Source organism: Globicephala melas, chromosome 13, assembly GCF_963455315.2.
Source record: "Globicephala melas chromosome 13, mGloMel1.2, whole genome shotgun sequence".
Classification (NCBI taxonomy): Eukaryota; Metazoa; Chordata; class Mammalia; order Artiodactyla; family Delphinidae; genus Globicephala; species Globicephala melas.
In genome coordinates this window covers 55,240,397-55,252,830 of record NC_083326.1, presented here as the reverse complement: position 1 = coordinate 55,252,830, position 12,434 = coordinate 55,240,397, and the positions used below count along the sequence as shown (strand labels likewise).

The following is a 12,434-nucleotide window of genomic DNA, read 5'->3' as shown; positions in this document are numbered from 1 at the left end:
ATATTATCCCCATTTTACAGATGATAAAAATGAGGCTTAAAGAGGTTTACATTTTTGTGGAAAATGGTACAGTAGTGATTTCTGAGATTCGAACCTAAGGAGTCTGATTTGAGTCCTTCCTCTTACTCTTGATATATGACCCAATGGGAGAGGATAGAGTGAATCATTCAGAAAACATTTCAACTTGGCCGTGGAATGTACTCTATGACTTCCCAGTGGGTAAGGAGGTGGGAAGATGACACCAGAGTCACCCCCTACATGTTATTGCCTTAGAATATTGACAAAAGTTGGCATTCCATTTCTGCCCAAATGTCATCTGGGCTCAAGGGGAAAACAGTTAGTACTTTTCAGAGCATCTGTAAAACTTGTTCCGGCTTTAAAATTCACTGGTGTTACGGGACCCGCTAACTGAAGAGTAATTGTATTGAAAAAAATCAACATCCTCAATTCAATTCCTCCTGTAACCTCAGTGTTCTAATGCAGCAGAAACACTACACGTTTTCTGAAAATGCCTGGGAATGCCAATAAACACAGGATTAGAAGCAGGCTGAACTGGTGTGAGGGCCAGATGTGACAAAGGAAAAGAAACACGCAAGATCAGAAGGAAGTGACAAGTGGCCAGGCCAAGGAAAGAGGAAAAGGAATCTTACTGGCAGAGGATGAAGCAGGATGTGTGGTTGGCATGTGTAGCTGAAAGAGGAACTAATGTGAACATTCTAACAAGGAGGGTCCCTCAAATCCTTGCAAGTCCATGTTTGCCTCCGGATGACTCAGCCCATATAAGGATAATATTCACAACCAAGCCAGGTTGCCGCCAGCTAGAGCTGTGTGAGACAGCCAAGCCCATGAGACAGGAAGGTCAAGCCCATGACAGCCCAGCAAACTCTCGCCGTTGTGCTAGAAGGTTCCTCTGTCTTTACTTTTTTTCTCTTTTTGGTGAGGTCTGGCTGAAAACAGAGTAGTGAAACTTGTAAATAATTTACAAGATTTATTTCCATTTTTCTTGTCTGAAGTCCAATTCCTTCAGAACCTGGCAACTCTATGGTCATCTAATTAATCTGAAAATCCAGCATAATTGATATGGGAATGGTGCCATGTATTGGAGTGTAAACACCACACTTTTCAGAGTTTAAATTCGTCGGAGCTCTTAACCACTGGGCTTTAATGTCTCAGCCATTAAATTAAACATCATGTAATCAGACGACCACGTGCCCACCGAGAATGAAAGCACTAGGTGATATTTTATCCTAGGGCTACCTAGCAGTTGGTCAATGAGTACTTCAGAGCATTCACTGGCAAGAAAGATGGCAAATATATATATATATATATATATATATATATATATATATATATATGCACACACACACACACACACACACACACACATACAGCAATGTGTGGCATCCGATATAGTTCAGTGGTTTCTAGACCCACTCTACATCAGAGTCTCCAGAGGGTGCCTGCCAAGCATATTCCAAGGCTCTTTCTCCAGAGATTCTGATTTGATGTGTCAGAACAGGAAACCGTTTTTAGCAAGCCCCCATGTGCTTCTGGGATTTTGGACTGGCTTTTGAGAATGGCTGTGTGCAACGGATCTTCACAACCTCTGCCCCACTCTTATCACCCAGCCTCACCCAGCCTCATTCCCCTATCCAAGGGCCCTTACTTCTACCCAAGTCAGTCTTGCAGCTGCTTCTCTTCTTGTCTTCCGCCTAATCTAGGCTGTCTTCCATGTCATGTTGGTATGTCCTCCAACTTTACAACCACTGGATATATTCCCTCCTTTCCCTAAAAAGTATTTTTACTGAGTGCCATTGGAATACATTGGGCATAAACTTGAAACGGGAGAGAACACAGAAAAGGGTTGGGAGGGTGAGAAAAATACTACTGGAAAACTTTCAGATTGCTTAAGTATACATTTTTGAAGGAGCATTAAAAGTTACACAACAGGTTGCTTTACACACAATGGACTTCCCCTTCATCCAGATGGCCTGACCACCAGTTGAGAGGGGACAGAGAAACATGGTTATGACATCATGGGGATGCAATCATCAAAATCCAGACTGTAGAGAGCTCCAGAGTTTGCTAGTCTGAGTGTGGTTCATGGACCAGCAGCATCCACTTCACCTGGGGGCTTGCTGAAAATGCAGAATCTTGGGCCCCACACCAAATTTTCTTTTTTTTAAAATAAATTTATTTATTTGTTTGTTTTTATTTTTGGCTGCATTGGGTCGTCGTTGCTGTGCAGACTTTCTCTAGTTGTGGCGAGTGGGGGCTACTCTTCATTGTGGTGCACGGGCTTCTCATTGCGGTGGCTTCTCTCGTTGCGGAGCACGGCCTGTAGGTGCACAGGCTTCAGTAGTTGTGGCACGCTGGCTCAGCAGTTGTGGCTCGCGGGCTCTAGAGTGCAGGTTCAGTAGTTGTGGTGCACATTGCTCTGCAGCATGTGGGATCTTCCCAGGCCAGGGCTCGAACCTGTGTCCCTTGCATTGGCAGGCGGATTCTTAACCACTGAACCACAAAGGAAGCCCCCAAATTTTCTTTCTAAAGCAGAATCTACTTTTAAAATTAGATGCCCTAGGCGGAGGGTGGGATGAATTGGGAGATTGGGATTGACATATACACACTATTGGTACTATGCATAAAATAGATAACAAATGAGAACCTACTGTGTAGCACAGGGAACTCTACTCAGTGCTCTATGGTGACCTAAATGGGAAGGAAATCCAAAAAAGAGGGGATATATGTATATGTATAACTGATTCACTATGCTGTACAGCAGAAACTAACACAATAGTGTAAAGCAACTATACTCCAATAAAAATTAATTTAAGAATTTTAAAAATTAAAAATGCATTTATATAAGCAAAAGAAAAAAAATCCCCTAGTGATTTGTGTGTACTTTAAAGTTTGAGAATACAACTCTACTGGAAAAGACACTCAGTACCTTTTATAAATAAATTGCAAGAAAAGAGAGAGAGAGATAAGGAGACCTACAGATGAAAAGAGATTAAGAGGTCTGTTGACAAGATGCAATGTGGGGACTTGTTTGGATTTGAACAAACCAGATATAAAAAAATTTTTTGAGGTGATAGGGGAAATTTGAACACGACTATTAGTATGCAATGATATTAGGGAATCAATTTTTAAAAATAAATTAATGGGGCTTCCCTGGTGGCGCAGTGGTTGGGAGTCCGCCTGCCGATGCAGGGGACACGGGTTCGTGCCCCGGTGCGGGAGGATCCCACGTGCTGCGGAGCGGCTGGGCCCGTGAGCCACGGCCGCTGAGCCTGCGCGTCCGGAGCCTGTGCTCCGCGGCGCGGGAGGCCACAACAGTGGGAGGCGTGGTACCGCAGAAAGAAAGAAAGAAAAAAAAAAAAAAATTAATGGTATTGTAGTTATTAGCAAGAAAGAAGAGGCTTATCTTTTAGAGATATCTACTTTAATATTTATGGATGAAATCCTATCACAACAGGGATTTGCTTCAAAGTAATCCCACAGTGGAGGTTACGGATGAAACAAGATTGGCCATGAGTTGATTACTGTTGTAGCTAGGTGATGCCCACATGGGAGGTTACTATATTATTTTCTCTTTGCAGTGCAATCCTGAGTACCTGAGCACCTGAATTTAGGTTAAATTTCACAGTGTAAGGGCACATTCCTTCACAAGACACCCCCTCACTTCAGACACCAGCCATAAGGTCCAGGGTCCCCAGGTCACCCATGCTCCTGACCACTGGCTGCAAATTCACGGGTCTCCACTAACCCCTCAGATTCAATAATTTGCTAGAATGACTCAGAGCTCAGGAAAGCACTATACTTATGATTACAGTTTTATGATAAAAGATACAACTCAAGACCAGCCAAATGAGGAGACACACAGGGCAATGTCAGGAGGGTCTTGAATGCAAAGCTTCCATGTCCTTAGGAAGTATCACCCTGCTGGCTCATTGATACAGGATTACCAACCAGGAAAGTCAGCAGAGCTTCCATGTGCAAAGCTTTGATTGGGGTTTCATTTTGTAGGCATGATGGATTGAATCACTGGCCATGTGGTTGAACTCAGTCTTCAGCCCTCCTCACCCTCCCTGGAGGTCAACTGTTGGGTTGATATCGTGTGGCTCAAAATCCTAACCCTCTAATCATAAGGCTGATCTTTCTGACGTGGACAGCCCCTGTCCTGAGTCATGTCATTAGCATAAACTCAAGCATGGTCTCCGGAGATTATATTATAGGAGTTTGGCCTTACACATTTGTTGGGACTCGTTAAACAATCTCTGTAAGTCTTCTCACTGATACTGGAGCCTGGAGTCTAGATGGTGGGGAGTTACGAAGGGAAAATGGATGTAAATTGAGGAAGATCAAGAACGTGCTGCAACCCAGGACACACTGAAACCCATGATGATTGCCATTGCCCTTCCTCATGGAACTGAACACAGGCACCTGGTTCAGGGGAAGTAGAGCCGGTGCCGCTGCTGCTTCATGCTGATGAGGTGAGTCAGCACATTGGCAGCAACGTGTGTGAGCAACAGAACGGCTGCCCTTTCCTGTCTGCCTTCCAAATCTCACAAGAATCTCCCTTGGGACCCACCATAACCCAAAATATACATGAAAGGAAATTCTAGGGAAAGTAGTTCAGCATAGCCAAATCGATACGTTACAAGGCCACCACACCTTAAAAAAAGTAAATATTTGTAAATCAACCAGTGCCTGGAAATAATTGTTTAATGGCCAAGCTACTTCACAAAGAAAACTAAGACATAATGGTAAACCCAGTCCACCGCTGGAAACACACGTGTCTTGTCCACTATTATTCCTTCTCCCCTCTAGTCTAAGAGGATGAGATCTCCCACCTGATCTGGACTCCATCCTTTTATACTCTCCCAAGGATCATGCTTTGTCAATTAACTTCTCATGTCTCTGGTTGAAACACCTTATGTTCTGACTTGGTGACTTCAGTTTATTAAAAAAAATTTTTCTTACGATTATCTAAATCCCTCTAGTAAATACTCTTTCTTTCTTTTTTCACAACAGCCAAGTTTCGAGAATGAAAAGTCTACTGGTGCTATTTTCACTTCTATAACATGATTTTATCACGTTATTTGAGAATATTCAATTGTGCTGTAAATAACAAGGGAAACAAACAAGTAGAATAACAGATGAAACTCATAAAACATATTGAGGAATGATAGCAAATGTGCTAAGTTAGAAATCTGTTAAATATAAATATAAACAGAGCATATGTTTGATAAACATAGATGAAAAGGATGGAACAAACCAGAGCACTACTTGTAGATAGGAAGGGATAGAAGGACCACTTAAACCTAAAACATTAATAAAGCACGGATCATGTATCATCCTTATGCCACATGTAACCTCTGCCCAAGAAACACAGATAAATCCATAGCTTTTCAGCAACTTATTGGTGAGTTTCAGTTGTGTCCAAGCTATTTGTCCCTCCATCTCTTGGAAGGAGTAAGCATGTGCTGGCTCCAGATACTTTCAGTCTGTTGAGTCCCCTTGCTCACCCTCAACTCTGGACCTCGTGACCATACTGGCAGCAGGGAATGAAGATGAGAGAGACAGACAGGGACAGACAGAGAGAGAGCTGTGGCTCATGCACCCAACTTGCACCCTCTCCTCATGGTGATAGCATCCTTCATCTCTTTCCCTTTGTTTCTTGCTGTGCGTTTTAAATTTATTCAGTAAACCTTGTGATTCAAGCATCTTAATTTTTTTTTTTTTGGCCACGCCACACTGCTCGTGGGATCTTAGTTCCCCCAGCCAGGGATTGAACCCGGGCCCAAAGTAGTGAAAGTGCCAAGTCTTAACCACTGGACCACCAGGGAATTCCCTCAAGCATCTTAATTTTTTTTGTTTTTAATAAATTTATTTATTTATTTTTGGCTGCATTGGGTCTTCATTGCTGCACGCGGGCTTTCTCTGGTTGTGGCGAGAGGGAGCTACTCTTCGTTGTGGTGCACGGGCTTCTTATTAAGGTGGCTTCTCTTTGTCGCAGAGCACAGGCTGTAGGTGCGGGGGCTTCAGTAGTTGTGGCACGCGGGCTCAGTAGTTGTGGCGCATGGGCTTACTTGCTCGGCGGCGTGTGTGATCTTCCCAGACCAGGGCTCAAACCCGTGTCCTCTGCATTGGCAGGCCGATTCTTAACCACTGCGCCACCAGGGAAGTCCCAAGCGTCTTCATTTTATCTGAGCCTATTTCATGAACTCTTGGACAGCCTTTCTGGTAGTGGGATTGAAGGCAGGGTGACCAATCTGTTCTGCTTGCCCAAGGACTTTCTCAGTCTTAGCACTAAAAGTCCAGCATCCTGGGAATCCACTCAGTCCTGGGCAAACAGGGACGGTTGGTCACCTGATTGGAGGTAAACTTTGCATCAAATTGACTTCCCACTGCAACAACCTTCTCTTCTCTCCCTCAGGTCCTCAGCGGAGGTGATCTGGTAATCTACTTTCTAACACCACGCTACCAAAAACATTCTCACTAAGATCACTGGTTACTTTCCTTTTGTCAAATCAGATGGACACCTATTTTATTTCATTGAAGCAATGGACATTTTCATTGTTTCTTCTTTCTTGAGACTCTTTTCTCTTAGCTTCCATCACATCTCTTGCATTACCTAGATGCTTTCCAGAGTGAATGTGGCTCAGATGGCCATCAAGCATCTAAAATCCAAAAAGCTCAAAACTCAACTCATTATCTTCTTCCCAAAAGTCTTTCTTCCTGAACTTTCTACCTTTCACTGCTGAAAGTGACCCAAGTCAGGAGGTAAGTGACCCTAGACCCCTCCCCACACCCATAGATGTGTTCCGTATTGGTTCCTTTAGGGCTTCTGGAACACTCACCAGCTGCAAGGGTCCCACTAAATCAGGTTCCCATGGTATCTATCTGCTTGCACTTTCTCCCTACACTCTCCATCCCAGCTGGCTTTATTCCTTACCTGCCTCTTCTTAGTTAACTTTGAGCTACTTACTTACTTAGACATTGATCTGACACGTGCTTGGATACTGTCTGGTCATTTCTTCTAAGCTCCTTTCGGGTAGACCTGCAATGACATCCTAATCCCATTGTGTCAGGGAAGGAAGGTCACAGAGTTGCCCCTGCTGTTGGTTTCACCTTTGTTCTTCTCTTTTCCTGTAACTGCCACCCCCCTTCACCACCTCATCGCCCCCGTGGCTGAAACGTCACAGAAGCCACTTAACTGGTCTCCCACCTCTAACATTTCCCACCCCAATACCTTCCCTCTACCGCTTTCAATTATCTTTGAAAACGCATATCTTGTTAAGTCTTGTCATTCTCCCACTTTGATCCTTTCAAAAATGCCTTAGCCAGACATGTAAAGCCCCTCCTCTTCCCTTTATACTCCCTATCCTGTCTCAGAGTTTACGTTTCTGCCATGCCGGCAATTTGCGGTTCCTGATGAGCTGTGGTCATTTCTCATTTTACGTTACTATCTCATCGTGAAATGCCCTACACCCCTCACAGCAGCCACTCTCCTGTCACCAACCGGCAATAACACACTCAGTCCCCGTCTCCCATGGGGCCCACAGGCAGACTCCGGCACGCCCGTCCAGTCCCAACTTGGTCACCTATGTGATCGGTACCACCCCTAGTCTGGTTTGGATGCCCTTGTAAATGCTCCTATGTTACCTTGGCCTTAGGTTACATTAACACTCATCAGACTATCGCAATCATATATTAAAAAAAAAAAAAAAAGTCTATCTTTCCCACTAGATTGTGAACTTCTTGAGGTCTTGCATCTCCAGAGCAAGTTTTCAGCCTATGGTAGTTTTCCATACATTTTTGTTTGTTTGTTTGTGTTTGGTTTTGGCCGTTCTATAACTTTCTTGGCCAATCGACATTTAGTTCTCGTCTACATCAACGAGCTGTAGATTTTTGAAAAGTGGTGACAGGTACGTAGGTAACCAACGTTTAGAGCTTGTTTGGTGAAACTTCATCGTCATCATACTTTCTGGACAACGGCCCATGGATACGGTATGGAACATTCCCTATTCCTTTGGCCCAGATGGCTTTGTTGAGCCTGGCGTCAATGTGTACATCTGGAGTCCCCGTCTCCTTCATTGCAAATTTCCGGATTTCTCTGAGTGCCCGAGAGGCACGCTCCTTGAAACCCATTCCATGGAAGCACCTGTGAATGTTGATGGTGTATTCTCTGGTCACCACCTCATTGATGGTGAAGCGGCCCTTCTTCTCACCACCCTTCTTTGTGGGAGCCATCCTGCCCTGCCTGGGTTGGAAAGGAATCCATACATGTTTATTAAATGAATAAGTAAGCAAGCAACCTGAATAGGTAACTTATATGAGAGATATGCCATCTGCGTTCTGTCCTCTCACTGGTCTATTTGTTCTGCGCCGGCTGCAAAGAGAGAGAAGGAATCATGCTGGAGATCCTGGGAGGAATTGGAGAGAGCCCTAGAACCGTGTCCCAGGAAACAGATGTGTGCCCGTCTAGTGGTGGCAGCAAGGAGTGAACCAAGATGACACAACCAAAGGGTCCTGTGCATCTGGAGGTCTCACCTGCCCTGGATGTCTGAGCAGGGGGCAGAAAGAGGGTCTCCACAAACTGCTGCTGCAGTATCTTCTTCCAAGTCACTCATTTTCTCAATCCCCACTATTCCAGCCTTAGTTCAGTTACTTCCAAGAACATGGGCCTCCCAGCAACAGGGGAAGGAACGTGTAATCCAAGCCCAAATGACACAAACACCAAAATCCCCACCGTCTTTTCCATAGCACGGTTATCTGGATTCAAGAGCCATTTGCCTACGTGGTAACACATCGTTGGCACTTAAACATCTCTGCAGTAAAACCATAGTAAATATTCAAGCCACATTAATCTCCCTTCAAACTGAGGTGACAGCTAGGACTTTATTCCTCATGCAAAGGGAGAAATTGCTTTAGGAGACTACTTTTAGGTGTGCCCAGTCTCGTAGAATATATTCTTTTGTTATGATGATTATCCAATGTTTTAATTTTTAATGGGAAATACAAGCACAAGTTCCAAATTTTAAGAAGAAATTGTTTACAGCGAAATTAGGTCTCCCTCTTACCCCTGGCCCATGGCTTCCAAATTCCCACCTCTACAGCAACCAACTTCCTGTATGTCTCGCCAGAGACGTTTGATGCATTTATGTTGGCATGAATACACCTGTGCACATGTAGAACACACGCATGTACTGAATTGATTTCTCAATAGGGTATGGACTCTATCTGGACTCTGTTTTAAACTGAGGCCACAGATTTCCTTATCCTCTTGTCATTCCTGGCGTCTGTGACATAATGAAGCACAAAGGTTGGGGACATGCACTTGGCCTCACCTGCACCATCCCGGCTGCCGCTTCTCCGCAGTCAGCAGACGGCTGTGGTGAGCATCTCTTCCACTAGTCAGGAGGTAACCCATTTTGCTGCCTACTTCCAATTTAGCCCCAATGCAAAGAAAGTAGGGCAATGTCTTCGTATTTTCTAAATCAAACACATCTTTTCAAATAAGAGAGAAATATGCCACAGAAGAGTTTCAAAATTGAGGTCTGTTTTGAAATCTTCAAGCAAAGCAGCAAAATGATGAAGTTGACAGACATCTGGAACACAGGTGGTAAAAACGAAGAAAATCACAACAAAAACCATATGCCTCAAAAGACGGATCTACACCAAAGAGAAAAGATGAGCAGGAATACTAACATTTCAACCCCCATGATTGTGGAGGGCATAGAAATGCTCAGTTTTCGTCTCTTTAAAGCAACCTTGCCTGTTCCCTCTTTGTAATAATTGGATTGCATCCATTTACCTTCCATTTCACTTTATTCACTCAGTTCTCAGCCAGCCCCATCAGCCTGAAGGGCCAGCCTGGATGTGCACATCTTTCCATCATGACCATCGTGGGCTGGCAATGGGTTTGCCTTCCTCCCTTCCCTGAGGAGTACATGAGGATTTGCTCTGGATCAGCCCGTCAACTGCTGTTCACGGATTGCCGGCGCTGCATGGCCAGACTTTTAGATAGAGGCAGGTTCCTGCTCTAGTTGGGTTGACGTTATATAAAGAGGTCGGGGCTGTAGATTCTTTAACAGGGAAAGAAATGGCCAGGCTCACATACAAGGTAGGGGAAAAAAAAGTTGCACGAATGTGATACAGTTCAGGAAGGAGATTGTTGCAAACACTTAGAGCTGGAACTAAGACCTGAAATGAGGGGGACCTCTCTGGTGGTCCAGTGGGTAAGACTCCACTCTTCCACTGCAGGGGGCATGGGTTCGATCCCTGGTCAGGGAACTAAGATCCCTCATGCTTCTCGGGGCGGCCAATAAATAAATAAAAATGAAAATGTAAAATAAAAAAAAAAGACATGAAATGAGGGTAGAGCAAGACTGGGACACAAATCTTTCTTGCTTGGGAAGTTTCTCAGAGTCACTGATTAAAATTTGCCATCATGATTGTTTTTTGAGATTGCTGTTATTCCCATGAATGTGGGCATCGTTCTGTGTTTACAGATGCCTGTCTTTGCATTTACCTTCAAGGTTTGGGCATCAAAGGTGTAAAAATACTGTGTGGGGAAAAGGGAGTGGAAGGGAGCTGAATTCAAGGGCAATTTTAAAGCAAAGGGAAAAGCTCTGGGGTTGGGTAGAGCAGCCAATCCTGCTGCCTGATAAACTGGGTGAGGCAGTGGCTGTGGAAGCTAGAAAGAGCCTGGAGTGGGAGGCTGTGATGCCCCCACTGGCTGCGACACCTCAAGGGAGACTTTAGAGACGAGGGGGCTTCCTCTTCGAATCCGAGAAGTGGGAGTTTTTCTCTCAAGGCACCTTTCAGCAAGTGGACCCTCCTCTCAACTGTTTATAATCTGGTAGGGACCTGACATGGATAAAACACTGGATTTCTTTCACTGTCCCTAAAATAAGCAGGAAATCTTGAATATTTTCAATAAAACTTTAAATAGAGGCTTTTCTTTTTCATGTGTTTGCTTGAGTTCTTAGCTATGTGAGTGGTTGACAGGAAGGCAAACAATGGTAGCTCTGAGATGCGAGCGTCATTGTCAGAGGAGGCGTTTTTCAGAAAACCCTCTTTGACCTCCTCAGTGAGCTGTTAGGACATCAGCTGCAGTGGCTCCAGCATAGATAGAGAGCACAGTTGTGTTGGGATTCTGGCCAAAGGAGAAACCTAACCTTTACTACTCGCATCCAAAGGGCTGGGCAGTATAACACTTATGGCGAGTAACAGAATCAGAATCTCTGTATCACCCGTAACACTCGGACGTAATATCCACTTCCATAAATAAGAACTGAATAAACAGATCACACATAAAAAGGGAACTTGAGTAAAGTACAATGAGCGCAACCTCCTAAATGAGCCATTGTCAATTTACACCCTGATTATTACAAAATGTGAATAAAGTATTCAGATTTATTTTTGCTGTGCTGGTTAGCAACGTCCGGGAGTAAATATGCATCGTCATCATGTTCATTCAGAACGAGCATCTGAAAGGAAGTACTGTGCACTGGGAACAAAACCAACTGCAGAAGTGAGGCTGGTAAGAGATGAGGTTGGCTTCCTGCAAGGTGCGTTGAAACAATTTTTTATATATAAACACACCCATTCGTTCACACCCCAAACACACTTCTAGTATCCTTCTGCCAAAACACTTCGGATCTGCTTCGTTTTGATTCTGATGGTATTTCCAAGACATATATTGAGGCAGGGAAGAGCTGCACTGAGAAACTGTCTCATGGTCACTTGTGTTGAGGCTGATCTTTTTTTTTTTTGAAATAATGTTTTCTTTTTTTTTAGCATATATATATATATTTAAATTAATTAATTACTTTTGTTTTTGGCCGTGTTGGGTCTTCGTTGCTGCACGCGGGCTTTCTCTAGTTGCAGCGAACGGGGGCTGCTCTTCATTGTGGTGCACGATCCTCTCATTGCAGTGTCTTCTCTTGTTGCGGAGCACAGGTTCTAGGAGCGCAGGCTTCAGTAGTTGTGGCACGGGGCTCAGTAGTTGTGGCTCATGGGCTCTAGAGCACAGGCTCAGTAGTTGTGGTGCACAGGCTTAGTTGCTCCACGGCATGTGGGATCTTCCTGGACCAGGGCTCAAACCTGTGTCCCCTGCATTTGCAGGCGGATTCTTAACCACTGCGCCACCAGGGAAGTCCCAAGGCTGATCTTAATAAGCTTAGATTGTGTGATTTAATAGTCTATTATGTAAATAGAACTACTACTAGACATAGTCCTCGACATTCTTGAGGTAGTAATAGTATTCACATAGAAAGCATGATTTTACAAGGTATTTCCATCCACAGCCACTGGCTCTGTGCCTTACTCTTCTCATCTCAAAAACAGTAGTTATAATAATAATAAGGGCTTACTTAAGATGACCCAGTAAGTGGAGGATTCCGGTCTTACTAGTGCGAAGCCTG

General features: G+C 44.2%; 1 protein-coding gene across 1 annotated transcript; it reads right to left on the bottom strand.

The window, feature by feature from the left end:
* Positions 1-7,950: 7,950 nt before the first annotated feature.
* On the bottom strand, positions 7,951-8,256 carry LOC132598358 (large ribosomal subunit protein eL31-like). The gene has a single exon (XM_060310733.1). The coding sequence runs from the start codon at positions 8,254-8,256 to the stop codon at positions 7,951-7,953; it is 306 nt and encodes a 101-aa protein (XP_060166716.1).
* Between the last annotated feature and the right edge of the window lie 4,178 nt (positions 8,257-12,434).

Bases quoted from the DNA above. Each gene is read 5' to 3' on its own strand.
- LOC132598358 (XM_060310733.1), bottom strand. From the start codon at position 8,256: ATGGCTCCCACAAAGAAGGGTGGTGAGAAGAAGGGCCGCTTCACCATC.